We start from the raw sequence: 26,202 nt of genomic DNA, 5'->3' as shown, positions 1-26,202 counted from the left end.
AGACACAGACCTTTTCTACTGCATGGAAGGTCAACAAACAAACCACTACTAAACCTGCACTTACTTCATAAGAACACAACTTTTGGCTTCAAGTCAACATTAAACCCATACACTATCCTTTTTACTTCAATCGTAACAAATAAAAAATATAAATAAAGATGTTGTGAATAGAAATAGTTTTTGTAAATAAACATTACACAGGAATAAAAATAAAACTAATAGAATAAATACAATAAAATATATAAATAAATAATAATAACATCCTATTATAATATCATCATGTAAGCAGCAAGTCGTGGGTCAAGAACTGAAATCTGAAATAAAATGGATAAAAGAGTCTGCTGAATACATGAAAATAAATAAATATAAATAATAAACATTTATATTAAACGTATATTTTTAATATATTTAAATATTTTATTATTAAGTTACATATACACTCTTGTAAGTGCCATTTTAAAAATACAAAATAATATGCAAAATATATTTACATATCTACATTTATGTTGCTTTTATATAAACCAAATTACAAAGTAAAGCGCAAATAATATCAGTGTATATATATTACATTATATAATATATTAGCATATATATTTATATCCATACCATATACATATATAGAATATATATATATATACACACACACACACACACACACACACACACACATACATATATACATATATTATACATACATTTACTTACATTTTAGAAAGGCTTTTTGTAAGTAATTGTGGACTTTAAGTGGGTGAAATTGCTGGTGTGAGCATTTTTCTTTCTGCATTAAATCAAGCATACAGTACATGACGAGCTCGGGATAAAGGCATAAAGAAAACTCCACTCATACACGTCTCCCAGCACTCAAAACACAATCACATGTAATAAAAGCACATGCGCTTATGAAAGCGTGAATGGCTTCGATTTCTATTACCAAATATTTCAACGCACCATCTTGACTGTAAGAACTCAAAACTCTTTCCCGCTGATGAAACCTTGAAGAAGAATCTCTTTTGGAGAGCAGTCACTTTTCATACACATTCAAGTGGCATATATTGCTTATCTGAAGTGGTCACGCTAACAAGAGCGTCTCAAGCCAGTCTTGCACATTTCTAACTTTTGTATACTGAAGTAGACGGATCCCTACAGGAGAGAAAGTCATTTCATAGGTGTTGAGGTGTTGATAGATTAATAAGCTCCGGATCCCAGGGGTTCACGGGAAGAGAAGCACAAACCAGAGCTGTCAAAGCCACCGACATCCACTATTTGTTTCTGAAGCTAAACTCATTATTCACATTCCTCGCGCATGCCTTATAAACAGCAAATGTAAAAGGGCATAATTCATGAGTGTCAGAAAGCATTTCGATGACTCAATTCAGTTAAGTGCTGTCAAATATATAGTCATTTTGTCACTAGTTAGTCAAAGTGTGCTTCAATTATTTATAAGAATGACAACTGCATTCTACAACCAAAAATCACTAATGAATTAAAATGTTGTATATAAAATATAAATTTTGCACAGGTGTAAAAATAATGAAAATAGATTGATAGACAGACAGATAAGATATCTAATATCTGAAAGTTATTAAATATTGTGAAATACTGTATACATAAATTAACCAACTTTTTACAGGTGGCAGTTCAAACATTTTAAATAGCAACAATTTTTTATGTTTATGGTGTTTTTCATGCTGAAAAAACATTTCTATGAAAACTACAAACGGAAATTACAATTAGAACATGATTTTTTTTTAATTGTCCTATTTCAATTTTTTTGTGCATTTCAATTATTTTTTGTGTTATCATTAACTTTGACTTATAATGTGTAATTATTCTTATTTACACATTCAGATATAAATAAGAGGCTCAGTAAAGAAAGAAAAAGAAAACTAAATATTTATACAAATAAACTACAGAACAATTTTTTTTTTGTGTTATCATTAATATTATATAAATAAAAATATCTATCAATATATATATATATATATATATATATATATATATATACATATATATATATATATACACACACATAGACACGCTAAAAATGTATGGATTGACTCCTCTGAGTCTATATGGTGCAATATCTGACTAAAATGAATATATATGTATTTATATTTCTAGAAATTACCGCATATCAACCGTCAAGATACCTGATTCACAACCAGCTCGCGAGTCATTAAGACTTCTGTAATGAGCAACTGTATTTCTGATTCACTTCAGTCCACGGCAGAGCATGTGTGTGTGTGTGTGTGTTGTGCTCATGTGTCAATCAACATAACACAAGCCTCCAGCTCTGAAAGGAGAAACAGAATCCAAAAAGAGAGAGTGAGACGTGGACAGAATGAATAATGAGTGTATTCCCTCACGGCTTCACCATGAAGTTCCAGTAAATTACTCCAAGTTTTTAGAGTACCTACAAAAACAAACTCATTAGAAAGCCTATTAGCATAATTTGCCCATGAGAGATCGAGAACTACAATCATGTTCTGCATTTACTGCAGCATTTCTTTCCTGAGGTCCTCTCACAATGTTATTCAAGGTTACTTGCACCAAAAGCAGTTTTGCATGACTGCTTTTTAATTCTCTCTTTGACCAGACATGATGGGAAAAGTTTTTCGGAGCAATGCATCAGAAAATGAATCTAATGCATACAGTGTTGTGTTAAATGCATGCAATTTAGCGATGGAATTAGTTGCATGACTTTGGTGAAATGTCTGGGGAAACATTTCATCTGTCTGGTTCTTACCGAGGAAGGAGACACAGACTTTGCAGAAAGTGTTGAACTGGAACTTGTTGGCCACCTCCAGTAAGGTCTTGGCGTTGGCCGAGTCGATAATGAGGGAGCCGGTGTAAACAAACTCCAGGAGAAGCTCCAGAACATCTGAACTGATGTTGCTCATTGTCAGCTGCATCTTCTCACCGTTTCTGTTCTCTCCCGATAACCTGGACACAGTGTGAAGAAGGTTAAACCTGCAGGTTGTGTCTCAATTTCAACTAGCAGTGAAAACAGATCAACAGATCAAAACAGACTTATGATCTGTTCCTCTCACAAATATCTATGGACTTACTGTTGCTGTTGTTACTTAAAACTACAACTATTAAAAATTGCCTTCATTAACTGAAATAAAGCTGAAAAAAAAAAAAATTACTTAAACTTAAACAGAAAAAAAAAAAATTAGAAACAATGCCTTAGCAATTAACTAAAAATAAAATTAGGACTAAAATTAAGTAAAAATTTAATAAAAAATTTTATTATTATTTTTCATTTTCATTTTAGTTGAAAAAGTGTAAACTAAAATTAAAATGAAAACTGAAAAAATAAAAGCTAAAAATATACATTATTATTTTTATTAAAAAAAAAAAAATGCTGTCTTGGCAACTAAAATGTTAAAAAATAAAGTTGAAGTACTAAAATAAAAAATAATAATAAAACGTAATTAAAACCAAATAAAAATAATAGGTAAAATTACTTTTTTCTTTTAAGTTTTCATTATTTAAATTTTAGTTCAAGTTACTAAAAACTCAAAATATAAAAGAAAACTGAAAATGTAAACATTAAAGCTAATTCGAAATATTAATAAACACTATAATAGTTAATAAATAATACTGAAGTAACACTGCTTCAGAAGACTTGAATATAGATGTATGGACTACTTTTAAGGCATTTCTTATGGTCTTTTTTTGGAGTTTGACAGGGTCACTACTACATCACCGCATTAAGATTTTACAATAATGATATATAGATATATATATATATATATATATATATATATATATATATATATATATATATATATATATATATATAAAACAGCATACTGAACTACATGAGGCTGATTAAACAATAGTTTGTTTTGAGTGAACTACTCCTTTAAGAAACAATTAAAAACCTATCAAGCAGCGCAAAGTGAGATGGACTCATTTGGAAGAGCATCAACTAAAGCTGTTCAGCGAGTGTGACTCAAAGTCAAGCCTGTGCATTTCTCTACAGCAGCGCTTGAGGGAAAACTTGAGTGAGCTGCTATGCATTTTCATGCATAATACATGTTTAAAGGCATATGGAGAGTGCAGATTGCCTGGCTGCTGAGATGAGCTGCTCTCCGTCTAGAAGAGGGCTGCTGGCTTATCATATCTGCTGAGGGCTGATTGGCAGACGGATGCACCGCGGCTTTGGTTTTTGCCATTGTTTGGGTGCGTCTCTTTAGACACTAAACCTATAAACCTTAATTATCAGGGATGCTACAAAAAGACAAAGGTGTCTGGAGAAACAAAAGCTCATAATGATGTTCCATTAATAGAGGACCACGTCCAACAAGCGGTTAGACATGGCAGTGAGGTGGAAATAATAATAATGATGATAACCTCTCTTCTGCCTCGGCTTACGCTTCCTATTCTACTCGAGACACACGCAATAAAGGTGAAGTGTGTAATTTCTGAGTCACTATCAGCAGCAAATGAAATTGTGAAGAGAAAAAAAAAATCTGCTTTGAGGTAAGAAAATGTGAAGGGTGTTTGCACGTGTTTCAGGAGAACAAACACTTTCGCCTGATCGAGTTGTGTTTTAAAAAGCGTCATATAAGCAGAGTAAATGGGTGCAATTTAATGCTACACCAAAACTGAGATCAAGTATTTTAGCATAACAATTTACATTTCCTCAAATCACAACATGTGTTTAAAGGAATAGTTCACCCAAAAATTTACTCACCCTCAGGCCATCCAAGATATAGACGAGTTTGTTTCTTCATCAGATTTGGAGAAATTTAGCGTTACATCACTTGCTCACTAATGGATGCTATGCAGTGAATGGGTGCCGTCAGAATGAGAGTCCAAACAGCTGATAAAAACATCACATTAATAGTCCATCAAATTAACATCTTGTGTAGCCAAAAGCTGCATGTTTGTAAGAAAATCCATCATTAAAAATCCTCATTCTGACGGCACCCATTCACTGCAGAGCATCCATTGCTGAGCAAGTAATGAAATGACACATTTCTCCAAATCAGATGAAGAAACAAACTCATCTTGGAAGGCCTTAGGGTGAGCAAATTGTCCATTTAAAATTTTTTGGTGAGCTATTTCTTTAAAATTCTAGATATTTGCAAAATATGCACAGACAAATGCATGCTACATGTGGCAGACATACAGACAGACGGCGTAATGTAAGCAGGGAAGGAAAGGAGGGGGTAGAAAATCAGTTCTGCCACAGGGAACCAGCAGCCATCCTACAGGGAAAGGGACCATTCCATGACTGGGACGTGGATTTACTTTCAAACACCTGCTAAAACAGAGTTCAACACGGCCTGCGTACGAACGGTGACGTTAGTCGTTATAAGAGCTTGGACTTGGAGGAGGCAAAAGGCAGAGTATGAGGTGAGGTGGGTGTCTCTGGCGGTGGCTGAAAAATCAAGAAATGTTACTCCTGAAAAGAAAAACAAAAATGCAAAGTTTATTGGTGTCAGGTGTAAGTGGAGGAGGAGAAATATTAAGAAAGCAAAGGCAAAAAAGTAGTTGACCATTAAGAGGTGGGAAAGAAAAAGAGCCCTGTCTCTGTCCCTGAGATCACGCTCACATTTGCAGTATTTCCATAAACACTGCTGCTCAGAAAAGAGCTTTCGGGCCATAATTTTATTCTCAAGTATGATCACATGTCTGGCCTGAAAAAAAAAATAAAAAATCTATATGGTTATCAAAATCTTCGTCCACGGACTATGACTATTATACTGATTAGACTGGGACCATACAGTGACGACAGTATGGCACTCAAAGGAGGGAAAAAGACTTTTAAGAATGAAACGGTGCATAATATTTGAATGATGATGCTGATTTCCAAAATGCCTTCTTTTGGATATATTCTCCGGCAGCATCACATGTACTCTTTATAGAGATCCCAGAATGCATTGCAATTTAAATAAATAAATAAAAATACAAACAAACTAACAAATAAACTAACATACTAACAAATAAAATATAATACATAATAAAAAAATCTATAAAAATCAATAAAATGAAAATTAATAAGTTTATAAATAAATCCATAAATAAATACACGCACAAAGAAACAAATAAATAAAAACTTAAATAAATAGAAAACAAAAGAGTTTTTTTTGTCCACACATATTTATAAGCATAATAAAAAAAATATTACATACAAAAAAAATATTTCATAGATAAATAACACAAACACATAAATGCATAATAAAAATAAATGAAATGGAAAATAAAAGTAATGCATATATATATATAAATCATAAAAATAACACCAACACATGCATAATATATGAAATAAATAAAAGTAATATATATATATATATATATATATATATATATATATATATATATATATATATATATATATAAATATATATATATATATATATATATATATATACATACACACACACACACACACACACACACACACACACACACACACACGGATAAATAAGCAAAACAATAAACCTGTGCTCAGAAAAATAGCTTTTTGGCCATCTTTTTTTTAGTATAAGACACATGTCTGGCCTAAAAAAAATTAAATGCTTATCAAAATTTTTCTTTTTATTCACTGACTATTATATTGATTAGACTGGGAAAATACAGTGATGAAATTATGGCACTCAAAGGGGCCAAAAACCTTTTAAGAATGACAGGGGTCTCTAAAATAGACACAATTTCCATTTTTCCCATTTTCCAGGAAATGTTGAGCACACTCATTTGCCTACGTCCTTGAGAGAAAAGGCGTTCTGAAAAATCTATAAATGTGAGTGCTTGCTTTGTTCCTGTGTTCACTGACATTACAGGCAGACTGTCAGATAACATTATACCTGATTACACACCTCAGCACGGTTTAATCAACATTTGCTTTCGTGAAATCTTTAGTGCAAATGTGTAATTTGAATGGTAAAGTGTCTTTTTTAGGTGAAACTACTTTTCTAGTCATGCTTTATGCATAATTTACCTCTTTAGCTGATCATGGCATCAGCTTACAATGGTTTGCATGTCCTTTGGCTGCAAAGCTCTCAAAAACTCCTGTTAAACCATCAGTCTAGACCAACTGAACCAGTGGAAAACAAGTTTATAAATAAATACAAAAAAGCACGTATGCAAAAATAAATGCACAAATAAATGCATAAACAAATGAATGTGTAAATATATAAATTCATATATAATTAAATATAATATAAATATAATTAAACTAAATATTCTAGAAATAATCAAATCAATGCATAAAGAAATAAAAATGACATCAAATGAATGCATAAACAAAACTAAAAATGAAATCAAAATAAATGCATGGGCATAAATTCATAAAAAATGTTTACATTTATAATTGTTAATCATGAAAATTATAATTATACTCTCCAAACAATAGACTATATTAACTCCACAATATTTCTTAAAAAAATTACACTTTAGCTTATGCCTATATTGCTTCTTTCAGACATAAAAAAGCTAAGAGGATCAAAAGAAAGCCACAAAAAAAAAATTACAAGTGGGTATCGAACCACTAGAACGTCTGAGTTAAGTGTCCATTTTAATGGAACAAAACAAATCAAGAGTTGTCAAACTAAAGTGGGCTCTTCAATGCCAGCTATCCGTCTCAGACTAATAACGAAGTGTCTATGCTAATATATACGTGAAAACACTCCGCAAGTGGCAACCTGATGGATGCACTGCCAGAAACAAAGCACAAATATTCAATAAAATCCAGCAGACAGGCTGAATCTCTGGAGATATTGTGAAATTCATAAGCAGCGCTGCCTTGTATCGATGTGAAGGAGGTGGCGTTAATAGCTATATATTACATCCAAACGCAGATCCACTTAGTGCATGATTTGCTAAATGGATGAATCACTTTTTAATGCACGTTTTCTCTGAGAATGACAAATACAGCAGGTGTTCTTTATAGACGATTAGATAAACACGGTCCGTTTGACTGATATAAATGATGGGCACCCTGATAATGACAGCCTGATTCACTCATTAAAGGGCCGCCAGACATCTCTGATATTAAACTCAGATTACAGCCCAATGCGCGGATCGTTTTCAAGATCAATGTTTCGTTCAGATTTGATATTCATCATATAGGCCTTCTATATCTTCCCTTAAAGTTCAAAGACTGAAGTCAATTTTTAATAAAGCATGTCTGAAGTGTAAACAAGCAAATAATCATGCTGAAATAGTGTAAGACCGCTTACATTTTTCCCACTAGAAATGCATGAGAAATTAATAATGCAAGAGTGCTTTTGAACAGTTTAGTATGCTGCTGCTTTATGGGTCATGACACGCCATTGATTTTATTCTGCCAAACAAAACTGTTGACTCAATTTAATGTAGTGTGAATTTTTAGCTGATAGCCAGTTCTATGTACATAAATGTCGGACTGAACTTTCCAGTTGAACTCTATGAAATTGAACTAGATTGAACTGTCCGTTCAAATGCACTGTATTGCTTTAATACTGCTTGACAAGGTTACATATTTTCGACTTTGTGAATAGATAAAGAACTGCACAGAGCTAATGTGTTTTTCTACTGAATGGCGATGATGTGACTTTGTATGGATTTGTTCTGTAACCTAATGAGCCGCCTTCAGGCATCATATGTGCAAGATTTTGCTGGTTTCCAAAACGCCATCCCAGAATGCATGCTAGATCGCAATCCCAGAATGCACTGTGACAAGCTCAGTGGAGAAAAAATTAAAAATAAAAAAAAATTAATAAATAAAACAAATCAAACTGAAAAAGATTTCTTTAATTAAATAGTGTGTATATATAATATATACTTACTATAAACCACTAAAAATAAATAAATAAAACTGTAAATGCATAAGATGTGCCTACATAAATTCATGAATACATAAATATAAAAAGCAGAAATTCATAAATACAAAAAAACATGCATAAATGCATCAATCCATAAATACAAGCACAATTTAATAAATGTGTAAATTACTAAACAAATAAATGTATAATTGCATAAATGCATAATGTTATAAACAAATATTTTATAAATAAATAAATGCAGAAATGGAGAAAAAAAGAACCAAAATTAATGTATGCGCTGACACAAAATAAAAAGCTTAAGTCAAAATAAATACATGTGCATAAATAAATATATAATGCACAAAGTATAAATGCATGATACATTTTTTGTGAATCATGAACTGTTATTCATTTAATTCTAATCATTTTGTGAGTCCCATGTGCTGATGTGCACCAGATCAGTTAGGATGCTGCCTTGGTAGCTCAATAGGTTTTTACAGAAATTCTAGTTTCCTCTGCGTTTGAAAAAAGAAAATCTAGACGTCAATGAGAGTGTAAAATTCCCCATCCAGAGCACTGGAACTCAAATCGCTTTGTGAGGTGCATCAGCACATTTTGTGCTTCACTGAGAACAACTTCTGAGATATTGCTCCTAATGCAGTTTTCATTGCTGCCGCAATTGAAATCCAGACTAAACTCACAATCAACCGGCCGAGATTCCCAGGCACAATCTGGCCTTCAAGCTGGAGTGGATGCTTCACGATATATATCAGACGGGAATATGAAAGCATTACAGCAATTTCACATGCCAAGCCAACTGAAATCTGTTTGTTCCCTGTGTTCAGCGCCCTGGTTTGTGTCTAATTTGATGTGACTAAAACGAGGCCGAGAGGGCTAGATGAACAACACATGCGTGCAAACACATTAACCCTATAAAGCCTCCTGTATCATATTTGATGCACAAATTTTAAAAGCTTTTAAAAGGTCAACATGACCAAAACTGTTGCACAAAGTTCTCATTGCACATGTTTGGATCATTTCAATCTCCTCTTACTAAGACATACAAGACATAAATAAGACTTAAGACATATTATTGGGGATATAGAGTGATGACTGATATTTATATAATTTCATGTAATGATCTGTTATACTGTTATAAAGACCTCAGCTGATCTACATTAAAAGCATCAGAATTTAATCTTTTTGTCCCTAAAATATTCAACATCTGTACCAAATTATTATTATTACTTTTTTTTTTTTGCTCAGTTTAAATCTTGAGCTGTTTTTCCTTTATATTCTCACTTTATCAAACTATATGAGCCAAAAAAGCCTGTTGGATCTAATATGATACTCAACAAAAATTTAGTTGAAAAATTCAATAAACTTTTTTAATATGTCAGGCTTTACAGGGTTAAAATACTTAACAACATGAAAAAATACCTAGCTTTGAAAAACAAATGGTAAAAAAGATATGCTCTATTACACAGAAGAATTAAAATTAAGATACTTTTAATTTTTTTTCCCATTCAACTGATTTTAAATTAATATTTCCAAGCATCATAATTTAATCTTTTTGTTCATAATAATCTGAACTAAATTCCTCTAAATAAAATAAATTAGTTTTTTTGAGCCATAAAAGTCTCATGATGACTCAACAAAAAAAGCACACAAAATTCAATAAACTTCTCCACTTAAATGTTTCTGACTATTATTTCATACTATTCTGACTATTACGTCTAGGCAAAAAAAAAAGGTTAAAATGAAATAATAATATTATTAAAATTGGACATGACCTATTATACAGACAGGTTTCAGGTTCTTTTGATTCCATGTTCATTGTTCCACTATTTCTTTCTGCTAGCTAACAAAAGTCAGGCTCCAATCAAAAGTATCATATGCTCATAAACATTTTAAGTTTTAAAGGTTTGCTGCAGCACAAATTTACCGCAAACTGTTTCCTGCAAATCTCATTTGCATGTAAAAAAACAAATCTGCAGTAAATGTGTGACAAAATTCACCTCGCAGGTTCACCAGGAGGGCACCTGATACTTGTACAACAGATTCTGGGCTTGTGCATTTCTTTTCCTGTAAACATGGTTCAGTATCAGTTTTTGCTCATAAACAACATCCAGTCAGTCTTACGGTTTCGGGACACCCGACTGCTGAGATCAGCATCGATACAAGACGGCAAAGTCGGCAAGAAACAGAATTTCCCCAAGCATAAACGAGATCTGTGCAGCTCCCTTAATCTCGAAGGCGCACGAATTTCAGCCGAGATACAGAGCGAGTCACAGCAGGTAAAAGGTCAAGTGGGACGACTAGAACATCCAGTCGAAGCACTTGACACAGACAGCCGAGCGCACCACTGATCCAATATGCCAGACGCATCCCTAAAATCTGCCTTTCATTTGTTTTGACATTTACAAAGCATTTAAAACCAAAACCCCCAGTCATGGAACTTCTTTGCCCATTTAAATGCAAACCGGCACACTTAGTGAATGGAGATGAAAGGGTCAGATCGGTCAATGCCTTGATCTTTTTCAGCAATGAAATACATTGGTTGGTGGGACAGACAGAATGGCTACTGGCCCTGTGACAGGAACCGATGTCTTCAGACCTGCAAGAGACGGGGAGGGAAAAGGAGGCGACAAATGCACCCTACGAAAAGAACAGAAGAGATCAAGGACGGGAGGAAAGCAAACCTTTTCACCATGTCCTTGAAATACAAGCTGCAGGAAGCTAGAACATTTTGATGGACTTCAAACTCTTTGCCTTCAACAATTATTTTCAGGTCTGTAAACTCTTTCTCTCGCCGCTGCTGGTTCAATTCCTTCAACATTTCTGTAGAACAAGAGAAAGAAGAGAAACAGTGATTTTCAGACCTTCTGAGATCCAAGCACACAGCACATGATGACAAAACCAATCATTATTAGAAGAAAAACAGGGAATTATTTGTGCAAGTAAAAGGCTGGAATGGAGGAATAAAACCATCAAGCATGAAGGAAAAACAACAACAGAAGTGAAGGGCAGAGGTCAGCGCTCTCATTTCATTGAGATTCCACGAAGCAAACGCTGCACTTCATCAGTATGATGTCTAGAGCTCTGATTTCAAGGAATACTTCACCCAAAAATAAAAACGCTGCCATTATTTACTCACCATCATGTCATTCCAAACCCTTCGTTCTGTTCATTTCAGACAGTTCATTTTAGGGTGAACTCTTCCTTTCACAAAAAGTTGTGTTCTGGAAATAAAACTTTCATTCACATTCTTCATGTGATTTATTATTATTGTTGTTACTATTGCTAAAGAAAGGCTTTGTTTTCATATACACACACACACATATATAAAAAATGTTAAAATATGCATTTATATCTCTATCTATCTATCTATCTATCTATCTATCTATCTATCTATCTATCTATCTATCTATCTATATATATATATATAGAAAAAAGAAAACTGTGTGTGTAATGTGTATAACTTTTATTATTATTATTATTATATTATTAATACCACACTGTCCTCCTCTCTGCCCTCCTTCCAGAAGAAGACGAGACAGCAGCTCATTTGCATTTAAAGGTACAAACACAACAATAGCGTGTTTTTGCTCACACTCAAAGAAAGGCATATTTGACATGCTATAATAAACGATCTGTGGGGTTTTTTGAGTTGAATCTTCACTGACACATTCTCGGGACACCAGAGACTTATATTACATATTATATAAAGGGGCATAATTGGTCCTCTTTAAGTTTTAAGCTATATTTGTATTCTTTAGTAATTTGTTATAACTCTATAAACTACATTTTTAACTGTAATGCATACACCTGTCTAAAAAGACTTACCATGAGACCTGAGTCCAATGATACATATGCAAAATCAATGTTGTCATTAAATAAATAAATAAGAATGAATAAAAACTGATTTAAAAATACATGAAAATAAATATGAATAAAATAAATTAATAAAGTCGCTGTTCCCATGGAAACAGACTGCAAAAGAGAACAATAACTGCTCACTCCCAGAAAATATTAGGAATTATGTAACCATGCACACTCAAGCTGGATTTGTGTATATACTTAGGAGAAAACATCAGACATCAAACGCATTTGTTAATCAACTATGATACAACAGATTTGATTATATCATTCATAATGCTTCAGGGGATTTATTTTGACCTAAAAAGTCTTGTACAATTGCACTTTTGTGCTTGTATTGTATTGTATTGTATTGTGTATCTGGAATCTGATCGCTTTGGTTCAACTCATATAACTCTTTATTGAAGAATTTTTTGAAATCCCTATGGAGATAATGAACAGGAAAAATACTTCTGGAACCAAGACTGCTGAAAAAGTGGCTGTGACCATCTGACCTAAAATTAAATTTCTAAACCAACATCGCCTCTAAACAATATGAGATATTCAGAGCACATAAAAAAAAACACCCAGTTTGTGAGAGAAACTAAATAATACAAATACAGCATAGCTTAAAAAGAAAGAGTGAAAGAAAGAAAGACTCATCACTGTTAAGGCATTTATTATATATAAAAAAAACAATTGTATTACAGTATTGAGAATATAAAATAATAATTTAATAATGAAAATTAATTTTTATAATCAAAGAGTAAAACATCAGTACAGTAATGATATTTTTTTTGGGGGGGGGGGGGGTAATTGTCATGAAAATAATGCCACAAAGCAAAAAATATATATAAATATGCATTTAAATTATTTGTTATTAATAGTAAATATTACAAAATAGTTTTCTTTTTGCATGTGTGTTTGTTAAAACAGCTTATTTTTAGGATTAATAATAATAATAGTAATCATTTTAACAATTACTTTTTTAATTCTAATAATAATTTAAATAGACAATTTAGAATTTGATATTTTTTTTCCAAAAAATAGGCTTATAGAGATAGATTTAAAAAAAAAAAAAAGTTAATAGAGATATCTTTTTTCCTTCAGATTTTAGGATTAAATATTACTGGTAAACATTACACGGTTCCCCAGTGATGGTCTTTTTAGGTCCAAGATTAGTCCAAAACTCCTCATGTCCAGGAAATGATGCTCATCAAATTCTAATTATAAGGTGAGTATATGCATGAGTCATACCTGACACAGTTTATGTATAATTAATCATCTCTGAACCCAAAGCGTAATGATTTTATGTGCTGGAATAACTTCACCTCCCAAAGCCCCTGAAACAGCAGGACGACGCGATCATGACAGGTATTCATGACTAATAAGAAGCGAACACAAACAGCAGCTGATATACGACGAGACCCATTTCTGTGCAACAAAGGAGATTACGTTTCTGAAAATAAACACATTCAAAGTCACTTCTGCATTTCATGTGCTGGCTTTCCGTGCAGTCATTTGAATAATTGGCTGGTGTAAGCGTCTCAGCTTCATTAGAGCAACACGTCACACGCCTCTGACAGCTGTTCCGAAGACGTCTGACAAACTAATAAGGAAAAGGACATGCGATTATCTGCCTAAAATGTTCCCAATTAATTTGAGCCAGGGATAGCAAGGATGGCAGGAAATTATTCTCTATTTAAGTGGGTCAGTGTTCTCTGGAGGAGACCATAATGATAAAATAGCACAGGGCAGTCTAGCGGGACCAGGAGGGGAGATTTTAAAGGAAAATTTAGGCATTTGTAATTGTTATTAACATTTGCACATGAATCATTTGTGCAAAAAGCTCCTGGAAATAAACTTTTCAAAACTGAAGGCGAGGAAAAGCTAAGGCACAAAATGAAAAGGAAATATTGAAGCTTGTGCACAATTTCTAGGTCACTAATCAAAACACAAGCACACTTTGTGACTTTCTTGCTCCTTCCGAAGCACAAGTTCATGCTGGAGAACATGATCATCAGCTCCAGTGCAAAATAAAAAAAAGACCTCACTGTAAATCCATAACATCATCCTTCGGGGTTTTAAAGGGATTACAGGTAATAACGTTTAGTTTCTTTCACAGACCAGTTGTTTTGCTTCATAAGACCATCAGGGGCCACGTGCATTCGTCATTTGTCTTGCTTGTGTATGCTTTCTTTAACTCTCAAAATGCTGGTAACTGCTGACTTGCATTTTATGAATCACCAAAGACCAAGTTTCAGCTAAAGATCTTCTTTACTGTTCTACTGAGTAAAATAAAAACATCTTAGATTGCCTAAATTAACAACAAATGTTCATTTTTTTGTGTTTACATTTAAAAGGTATAAAGATGCTTCTGAATGGCTCTAGTGTGTTACAGTGTGAGACGGCAAGAACAAATCTATTCATACAATTCAGTCCTCTCTCAGTGAAACTGGAAAGAACGCCGAAGCTCTTCCAGAACAAAAGAGCTGTGAATCGAAAACAATAGAGCTATAGATACAGAGGAGTTCTCGAGCGCGATCTCTGACAGGCCACACACACACCATGAAGGTCAGAATACATGCATATAAACCAGAGCTATCTGAATCAGACTATTGTACGATCTCTTTTTTCTCAGATTAAGTCAAGCACGCAGCTCTTGACGTGAGAGAGGAGAAACTTTAGAAAGTTTTAGCTGTTTTTTCTCCATATGATACTTCAAATTTTATTTAATGTTGACTCTATATGCTTTCATTACACATGCTCCTGATCTTATTGTGAATGATGCATTAGTGCGTTTTATTCAAAATGTTTGCCTTGGTAATAAAGATCATGTGACACTGAAGACTGGAGTAATGACGCTGAAAATTAGGCTTTGATCACAGAAATAAATGTCATTTTTAAAATAGATTCAAATAGTAAACAGACATTTTAAATTGTAAAAATACTGCTTTTTTTTTTGTTTACTGTATTTATGATCAAATAAATGCAGCCTTGATTAGCATAAGTGACTTCTTCAAAAACATTTTAAAAAAAACTAATTATTACAAACTTCTGGCCATTAGTGTATAAGTGATGCAGCAATGTAAGATGAAAACACAACAACTATGTTACCAGATTTTTACAGTAACACATACACCAAAAAAAAAAAAGAACGTTTCCAAAAGTTTTCATTTTGTGATTTGTTTTGGTATAGCATTAGACAGCATCAGATCGGTTTGAATAGGAAAGACAACTTGCATCTGTACTGTACATGCTGAATTCTAATGGCACTCAAAACTGTACATTTTACACACATAAGCAGATTCAAAAACTTGACAAGCGTGCAAACAAATCTCAGCAGTCAAAAGGAGGCGATATTTCCCTCAAATGACATTAAAACAGATGCAATATTATTCAGGTAGCTGCCTTTTACATGTCAACTGTAACTTTAAACAACTTCCTAAAGATTCTCTTCAAATCCCTGCTCTGCCATCACAGCAGTTTGCCTGAAACAGAAAAGTGACTGCAGAAGAAGACAGTTTATGCTAACGATTGCTTTACTGTCCCTTGTGGCAATGCTCAGAATATGACTTGTAGTCACGTTGCATTGGGAATTGGGTTCTGACACGTTCCGGAAAGCAATAATGCATGAAATTGAGCTTGTGTGGCTAGAAGCATTTAGTCTCACAAACTCAAAATGACAAAAACACACATAACTACAGAAGTCTCATAATTGAATCGTAATGTATTCAACTACAATATACACTATAACTCTGTTCTGGAACCTAGTGAGCTATCATTCAAAAGTTTGAGGACAGTAAGATAGTTTTTTTAATGAAATTAATACTTTATTGAACTACGACACATTAATGAGACGGGAAAGACATTTACAATGTAAAGATATTTATTTATAAAGATAATGATAAAGATATATGAAAATAATTCTGTTTCAGAAAATGTTATTTTGAATGTTCTGTTTATCAAAGAATTCAGAAAAAAGTTACAAAATAAATTAATAAATATTTATGCTTGATATTTTCAACAGTGTTAATAATCAGAAATGTTTCTTGAGCATTAAATCAGCATGTTAGAATGATTTCTGAAGGATCATGCAGTTATGATGCTGAAAATTCAGCTTTGCATCACAGGAATAAATTACATTATGAAATATATTCAAATAGATAATTATTTAAACTGGTAATAATTGGTGAACATATGGGACTTCTTTCAAGAACACACCAAACTTTTGAACAGTTATGTTTAAACTAAAATAAAAAGAATAAAATAAATATTTTTAATTAATTTTTATATGTATAAAAAGCAAATTGGGGTGTTTATCCTTAAAAAATAAATATAAATAAATAATAATAATAATAATAATTATAAATCATACCAACCCCAAACTTACATAAATGACTGTTTCAGTTTAGGACAGTTTCATTACATACTAATTAGGCTGAACTATTTCTTTAAAGCTTTTTACTATTAAATTGATTCTAAGTGCATTATTTAAAAATAATTTCTCTTGCTTCATTCATGGATTTTAATTTTCTCCAAAGGAAGTTGTTTTAAAAGGCATAATTATGCGGCCTATCTCCTGGAACAGCTCTTGTGTATGAATCGCACCTTAAATACTGCCTAACTAGGAGGCTCACTAGACTTTGGAGCTTTTATGAAGTTTACTTCTTCCAGGATGGTTTTTTAACATAAATCTTTTTAAAAAGACTTTTTTAAGTTTATTATCCATGCAATGCATTGCAAATCATGCAATATGCATAAACATAACAGGATTAACATTACATAAATAACAGTTGTCATCAGTATGAAGCAATTATCATGCTCTCACGTCTATAAAAAGACACCTTTCAACCTCAATATTTCACTTTAGATTTCGTCAATTATATACACACACTTACAAGAACGCAGTGCACGTGTAATTCACATATCGTAAGCGGTGAAAAAGAGATACCCTATGCAATAGGTGTTTAATTTGCTGCACAATTTAAGGTAAGCTCAACTCCGTGATGCACTGCTTTACAGTATGTGCTGAAGTTTAATTCTAAACATTAAATCACTAACTCTAAATAGAAGCAATAACAGCAAAGCTTGACCTGGCAAACACTACTAAAAATCAATGCATCTAATCTAAGTCAAGGAACTAATCAGCGTTTGTGCAGCAGGATCAGGTCAGATTGTGATGGACGGCTCTCTCGTTCTCGGAGGAGAGGAGGAGCAGATCAAGCTGTGTGGAGCAGCTTTTACTGTTTAGAGAGATAAAGCCGTGATAATTCATCCTAAACCCGACCTGTCAGAGATACGCTTCCACACTGCAGCACATGGGGCTTGATAAACAGAGATGGAGGTTAGAAATGAAGACTGGACTTGACACTTACAGAGACACAGAGAACTCTGGATATATGAGGCAGACATACGGTTCGGTTTTAAAGAAAAAGCACAAAAGGCTTCATGTCTTTAGACAGCACAATCTATTATGATTTTTCTTTTTCTTTTTTTTTTATCAATTTTGACATTAAACTGAATAAATTAAGTGGAGCTGGCTCTTTAATGCTCCTCTGCGTTTCAGAAAGAGTCCAATAGCACCAACATTATCAGCTTGAGCTTTATTCCACACTCTATTCTGTAGCTCAAACAGCAGAACGCCAAGGTCATGGGTTTGATTCCCATGAAATGCATGAACCGATAAAACATATACACTGAATGCAATGCAAGTTGCTTTAAATAAAAGCATATCCCATTTAATTACACATTAGCCTTGCTTATAGATAAATCCTGGCCAAATCTTCTACATCTACACTTTTATCTGAAATATATGTGCACCAATCTATCCCTGCATGTCTGCTTTGAATGCGATTAGTTTGCATTCAGCTCCTCCTGCATTGTATCAGATTACTTACTTTCTCAAATGCATTTTGCAAAGTCTCAACCTTTGTCTGAAGAATGGCCAAAACTCTATGCATCTTTTCATTTCACACTCCTATTTAAATGCCGGGGTCTGCATTAGAGCATCACATTTTTTATATGCTCTGATAATCTATCTGGTGGCATTAGGTATCCTTGAAAACATCCACCATTTTTGCTGTAAAAATAATTTAATTTAAATTTTTTATTTATTTTTACTTAAATTCATATTCGAGTTTTAATATAAATCATAGACCAATTTTTTTGTTATTCGAATACCTTTCAACATGCAAAAGCCAGTTTTTCGGAAATTATCATATAAAAATATGAACAAAAACCACCAACGTCAATCTTACACCAATTTTTCGTTAATCAAACATCTTTCTATATGCAAAAAAAGATTTTCTGATGCTAATTCTCTAAATGATGACCTAAACCCATTAATATCTCATAAAACAGCTGTTAGTTGGAACTCTAGCTTAAAGTTCTTCAGCCTTCTTTAAAGCAAACTCACATTTTGGTCTGATTCTAGTACGATACACCACCTTTTCACAAACCAATTAAACTAAAATGGGCTGAGATGCCATTTCTGTTGACATGAAAGAGTACTCGCTAATGTCCAGTTCTTATTAATCTGTAAATTTCAGTGTTAAATGTCAATATTCAATGAACAAAGTCTTTGGCACCTGATTTCCCATCATCCCCAGAAGCAATTACAAGCAGATAAATGGGCAGCAAACTCGCCTTATGTTCTCTTCTCTTCAGAAGATTAATACCTCACACGATTCAACATGACATTCAATACAGGGAGATAGAAAAATAGATTTCTGCCTGTTGCTGGCTGCAAAATTAAGGTGATTTGAAAGCTTTAGGGCATAATATTACACAATAACGATATACTGGTTTCTTTTGAATAATCTTATTCCATTTATATGGAAAAAAATACATAAAAAATGAGAGTCCAAAAAACAGAACAGGAAAAGTTGAGACTTACTCAAGTTACATCAAACGCCACAAGTTTATTTCCCCTAATAAATCATTCCTAAGAAATTAGCTATGGTACATTAAACTTGCCTGTCCCGACTGTGTTGATATATGAACTGAAATTCATTTACACTATATTTACATAAGGTTTCCATTTATATGGAAATTATTTCTGCCATTTCAGACCCACCAACAATTTTGCAGAAGTATCCACTGCCCCGTAAATCTATTTGATCTTCACAATGGTTCCTGGAAACTGACGAATATCAGAGGAGCTAATTCATAAAATCATTAGGAACTTCTGCTGGTTGGGTAGAAAAGAAAAACAAAAGGAAAAGAAAGGCAATCCACCCCAACTTGTCTTCTCTTGGGGGGTTTTATTGAAAGTGAAAGGCTGGGAAGTAATAAATATATTCAAGATCATCAAGTTGTGCAGGTCGAAGATAGTGAGGGATTCTTCCGGAGACTGGAGGAGCGCAACAAAACATTATAACAGCTAGGTAAACATTTCTAAAATGATTTGTGGCTGAAATAGAATTTACCTTTGGGATGCCAGGGGTCTGTGAATTCGTATTTCCCTAATCCGACCGTTCTCAGCATCTGCAGGCTGGTGTTGGCGGTTTCCTGCTGGCCGTTCGTCAGCGGTCCATTGGTGGGCAGAACCGAGGAGCTCATGGTGGCGGATTGCACCATGGGATGCGTCAAGTGGCCGTTGCCCACCACCGTGTGGACGGGATGGGAGACTTGGCAGACGTTGGGCATTGGAGGCAGGGCGCCGACGGCGAGGGATTGGCTCTGCATGTTGAGGACCATGTTGGTCATTGGCTGTGAAGGCTGCTGTGGGAGTTGGTAGTGTGTGGGTAATTGTGGATGAGGGGTTTGGAGCACTGGGGTCACACCGACGATGGGTGCTTGGACGGTCACGCCCTGGCTGTATGCTGGCGGCTGCGGCAAGGCGTATGTGTGCGCCAAGAGTCCAGCCTGGCTGACAGCAGCAGCTACTTGCGGCGGCCATAGCGGAGCTGCAGAGAGCAAAACAACATCCATTTAAAGTAGAAGCGTGTGACATGATGATATTAGATTGTGAACTAATAAAATTTCTCCACGATCTGCCTTTACAGAGAGATCATGTCAGTTGCAGATCTATGGCTGTTTTTGGATGAATAAAGCATCTGATTATCATCTGTAGCACAGTTACATTCATGTGACATTGTAGTTTATTAGCTGCATGCGTTTGAAGGTGAATAGGGTAAAAATGAATGTTAATGCCTGTTGGTGCTTTATTTTTCGTCAATTTAGACGCTGTATTGAACAAATACCTGGGGTTATGTTTGTTTTCTTCTAAAAGAGACGAAAAGTAATCAGATCTAGCAGTTTTAAATGCTTTTCTGTAGGACAGGGTACTTTCTCACCATGCAACACGAAATACCTCTAGTTTAGTTTAGAAGAGACTAATAGACATCACCATACTTGTTCAGTTGATTGATTATACTAAGCATTGCACACTTTTATTAATATGTTTTTTTTGTGTAAGTTTTCTGAACTGTTATGTTTAAATATGCAAATAAGGCATTATGTAATTAAATATGCACAAATTTGAATACACTTCCAGAAAATGAATCTGACCATTGTATAAAGCCAGGTTCAAAATTTAATTTAAAATTCTTCTTTCATTTGACTTATTAAAGTTAAAGGTTTTTACAGAGGGGATTCTGGATATTTCTTTTTTTGATCACCCCATTTATCAGAAAATACTGTTGAAAGCCAGGAAAAATAAATTTTCATCATGTTTTTAGGAATAAAAAGAGGCAAATGATGAACAAAACCCTCTATCAACATATAGATAGGAATAAAACCGTAAAGTTTGGTGCAAGTGAAAAAAAAAATACAGTTTTTTCCAAGGAAAAACTTATTTTGAGGAAATGACCTTTACAGATGCAAATACACAAAGCAATAAAATAAACTTTTAAATGTGAATTTTGGATGTTTTCTTTACACTAGTCTGTATGTTTTTGAAAAGCCAAAATTGACCAGTACATAAAAAATAAATATTCGTTATCTTTCTAATACTGTATTTGTCTTAATGTTTGTCATTTGAATCTTCATTCATATTTTAATAACAATTATATAAAAAGTTAGTTATAAATAGTTTAATAACAAAGATAAATAATGTAATAAAATGAAATAAATTTACCTGGTCATATCTCCCACCCCTACTTTGGTTTAAATGGCCTTTCATACATTTTTTGTTCATGTTTTGTTATCTTGCAGGGATATATTTTTAAACACTGAAATTAGTTTGTATGTACTACTCAGTAACTTGCAAAATAGTCTTTAAATACAACATGAAAAAGAACTGTGATAAGATTGTAGATCATGTTCCTGCCTGAAAAAAATCAATATGAAATTATATTTTTCCCATATCGCCCACGCCTAATTTTAAGCCACTTTGAGCAATCAATCAATCCATGCATGCAAGAGAAGATAACGAACAAGAGGTGTTATCGCATCGCTGTGGGCTTTGCTTTCAGCTCTTTACCTGTGATATCTTTCTCCCTCATCTGTTTTGCGGGCGGCTCATCCGTGTCCCAGGGCGTGGACTGGTTAATGGGTGTTTGTCCCCACCGGACGCTATTAGCCAGGACCTGGCCCTGAGTCTGTGTGTCTGCCGACGGGTGCCCAGAGACCTGTTTTAACGAGAGGAACGTCTTGAGTAAACAGACAAGCCTTTAATAACTGTCTACGCTTCCAATTACAGCCCATTTGCCAGACACTGGTACATCATTTCGCTTTGTTAATATTCCATTCCATTCGCTCTTTTAATTACGACCCGCTGACTTGCTGTTCTAGATTAGAGCCATCAATAATGCAGGACAAGGTCGGCCCCCAGCAATTTGACTTGGTGCAAGAAAGTAAGATCTATATAGAGAACATTTTACTAATTAATTCCTATCTGCCTCGCATTGACTGTAAATCAAAGGGCAGGAAAGAAGTTTTGTGGGATAGAGGGGGACTTTTAATCACTTCGCTGAAAATAGGAACTAAAATCGAATGGAAATGGACATGTAAACCTCATTCTTCTGTAGAAATTACTTCGACATTCACAATATGTAATATTTCTTAAACATATTAACATGGACTCAATCTACAGTATGATGCTCAGCCCAAAGCATTGACTTTGTTGACCAAATACATTAACAATTTCCATGCCATTATTTAATGAAAATATGTATTATTATATGAACAATAACTATGCCATTATTTAATGAAAATATGTATTATTATATGAACAATAACTTTTCTCAATATTTACAGAATAAAAATTCAACTAGAAAACAGACACTCAAGAAGCTTCTTTATCCAAAAAGCGACTTACAAATGAGAACAGTGTGAAACAAGCAGATCAACGATTGAACAACAACGGTTATACCACGTGCTATGACAAGTCGCAGTTAGTCTAGTACAGAAACACGTAGCCAGAGGCGTTTTTTTTTTTTTTTTTTTTTGGACGGAATATGAGAGAAAAGAAAAAAAGGTAAGTACTAGTATTAGGTGTTAAGTGCAGGCGAAAATAAGATGAAGTCTTAGATGTTTTTTGAAAAATGATACAGACTCAGCTGTGCGAATTGAGCTCGGGGACGGTCATTCCATCAGCTGGGGCGCAGTCCGGAAGGACAAAGTCTGTGAGAGGATTTTGAAACCTCTTCGGGATGGCAACACACAAGGCGCGTTCACTTCAGAGCGCAAAACTTCTGGAGGGTGCTGCATAAGATTGAACTTAGTGAGTGTAGGGTAAGTTGGCGGCCGTGCAGTGGGTCGTTTTGTAGTCAAGCCCATCAGTACCTTGAATTTTGATGCGCCGCGGCTATGGTGATTATCTATCTACTCTATCTATCTAGTTCTATCTATCTATCATCTATCTATATATCTATCTTACTATCTATCTAGATATCTATCTATCTATATATCTATCTATATTCTATCATCTTCTCTATCTATCTATCTATCTATCTATCTATCAGTGGCGGGCTACGGTCTGTCCGAGAGGGGAAAGCTCATTTTCGCGCTACATCATAAAAGGTCTATTATATAAAAAGTAAATTCTGCCCTACGTCCTTTTCAAAGAAAAGGGTCTGTGAACCATGTCGTACCAAACTAGGGTCTTTTCAAGACTTGCCCCTCCCCCCCCAGTGTCCTCTCACATGGCCTGCAGAGCTAGGCTGCGTTAAATGGCCTGGCCCATTGTGTTTCGGTGTGCTAGGACTGCCGAGTCGCGTTAAAAGGAGGAGTCGCGTTTTCCCCTGCAGTTGTAGCTCCAATTGTTGCCTACTAATGAGAAACAGTTTGTCAAGCTGAGCATTGCAACCGTCCAACGCCAGTCTTTAAGGAACACCAAGTAATCACAAGCTTTCCCCTGTTAACCTGAAAGTCCTGATTGAATACAGGACTTCGGAAGTGTCTGACCTCAGTTTTGAATCAACAGTGTATCCTGAATCAAAGTGATGGCCATAATTCTCAGGACACTTTCAACGGAAATAGGGTTGCAAGGCAGTTTTATTTCGACTGAAATCTTCGGAAATCCGCGATGGGAGATGAAGGCGGAATAGCCTTCAGTGATTCTTATAGAACAGGCATCGCGCAGTCAAAAAGGAGGAGAGAGCCAGTGCTTTCGACAAACCATACAATAATCGACGCAGGAGAGCGGAGGTGTTCGGGCCAGCCCACTACCCAATTCAACCCAAAGAGTACGGCTGAGCGTCCGTGGGCGGGACACTATCGTGGCGTTTATCCAATGACCGCATCTAGTTTCGAAGGCGCTGAAAAAAAAAACGTTCAAAGCAGCCCCTTGATGTCAAATGGACGCTGGGCTTCAATAGGGGGACAATGCACTGTGACGCCACTGCGGTGACATGTAGTGAGAAGGAAATCGAAAGCAGCCGATCTGCTATTGATAACTGATTCTGAACGAACTCGTGCTTTGAGGATGATACGTTGTCTAACGCTTTTTAGGTCCAATAAAAGTTAATACAATAGGACATATGACCATTACTTTTGGACAATTTTGTGACATTATAAGGGAAGCCGATCTTCCCTTGCAGTCTTAAAGAAATCGCCACTGCTATCTATCTATATTTTGTGACATTATAAGGGATCTATCTATCTATCCTGTATATATACATATATATCTCAAGAAGTTTTCAATCATTTAAAATAGTTCTATCTATTTAATATTTTACTAATCGAGGTCAGAAAATAAGTGGTTTTCAGCTTGCCATCAATGTAACATTGCCCACCTTTTTATTTTTTTAATTAGAGTTATTTGTAAGTGTTTTTTATTTTTGTTTAAATTTTTATTTTTTGTGTTTTTATTTTCACAAAAATTATTTGAAACATTTTGGTAAAAAAATACACTTTGTACAGGTATGTCATTATACTTCAAAAACTGACTGGTGTTGCACAATAGTTTTTGGTGTGCCCAATAGACAGCAAAAAAATCTCAATCTGGAACAAAGGTTTGTTCGGCAAAAGATGCATCTTATTATGCGCTTCACAAAAATTATTTTAAACATTATGTATTTTACTAGCACTTAATATGCTTTGTGTGTATACAAAATCACTTGAAAATGTTTTTTTTTTTAAAAACTGACTGGTTTGAAAATATTTTTTTTTTTGCAAAGACAGAAAGAAAAATATCTAGTTTTTTTTTTTTTAAGAAAGACTTTTATTTTGCATCAATATTTTTGTGTGCCAAAGACAGCAAAAAATCTCAAGTTTGTTTTTCTGGAACAAAGTATCTGAAAACAGTCTAAACGTTACGAAGAGGATTAGGGCCAGCAATAATAAAAACAATAAAAACCATCTCGAATTAAAGTCATTATATTGCGAGATTAAAACTCGTTAAATTATCGAGAAAAAAAGCGAGAAAAACAATCTTGAGAATAACAATCATTAAATATCGCGAATAAAGTCGCTTTGTGTTTTCGAGATTAAACTCGTTAAATTTCGAGGAGAAAAAAAGTTGAAATACCAATCTTGAGAATAAACTCATTAAATATCGAGAATAAAGTCGTTGTGTTTCGAGAAGAAAATCGTTATAAATTTTCGAGAAAAAAAGTCGAAAATACAAACTTGAGAATAAACTTCATTACATTACATGCCATTTAATGGCAATGCGTACGGTTTAATTTATCATAGCTGTCCAAGTGCACAGTGCATTTGCGGTTGAAGCCTAGCTGATACCCTTGCATTTGTCCTCTGGTTGTCATTTCATGTTGGACAAAAGCGAGTAGCAACTAATCGCGCAGATTGGACTGATTTTTTCTTCTAAAAAGACCTAGCCCCTTGCAAAATTCACTTTTAAAGTTCTGTGCTAATTATTATTGTGTCATAATTAGCTAAAGGTGATAGTATTTCTTTGTCTAATGAAAGATATAGGCTATGCAATGAAACACTGATCGACATGCGTTATTTTATTTAGACATTCCATCTATTCTCGAAATTAAAGACTGAATCACATCACCCACATTTTTTTCCTAACGAGTTTTTTCTGATTGAGAATGATTAAATTTTTTTTTTTATAAGTGTGATGAATTTATTTAGTTATTCATTCTAGAGTGGTGTTGTTAATATGTTTAATTTTTATCTTTGAAATTGATGAAATTTATTTGCGACACTTTTTTCTAGAAAAATGTAAACG

General features: G+C 34.1%; 1 protein-coding gene across 1 annotated transcript in view; it reads right to left on the bottom strand.

Annotated features, from left to right (window-relative positions):
• Window positions 1-26,202, bottom strand: part of LOC109067362 (kelch-like protein 29) — a 120,776-nt gene that overhangs the window by 59,317 nt on the left and 35,257 nt on the right. The window contains exons 4-7 of the mRNA XM_042743169.1: window positions 22,045-22,192; window positions 20,048-20,527; window positions 11,462-11,600; window positions 2,747-2,943 (exon numbers count right to left, since the gene is read on the bottom strand). Coding sequence (XP_042599103.1) covers window positions 2,747-2,943; window positions 11,462-11,600; window positions 20,048-20,527; window positions 22,045-22,192 — 964 coding nt within the window. The remainder of the gene's footprint in view (window positions 1-2,746; window positions 2,944-11,461; window positions 11,601-20,047; window positions 20,528-22,044; window positions 22,193-26,202) is intronic.

The sequence above is a fragment of the Cyprinus carpio genome, chromosome B17 (assembly GCF_018340385.1).
Source record: "Cyprinus carpio isolate SPL01 chromosome B17, ASM1834038v1, whole genome shotgun sequence".
NCBI lineage: Eukaryota > Metazoa > Chordata > Actinopteri > Cypriniformes > Cyprinidae > Cyprinus > Cyprinus carpio.
This window is presented reverse-complemented; position numbering and strand designations above follow the sequence as displayed.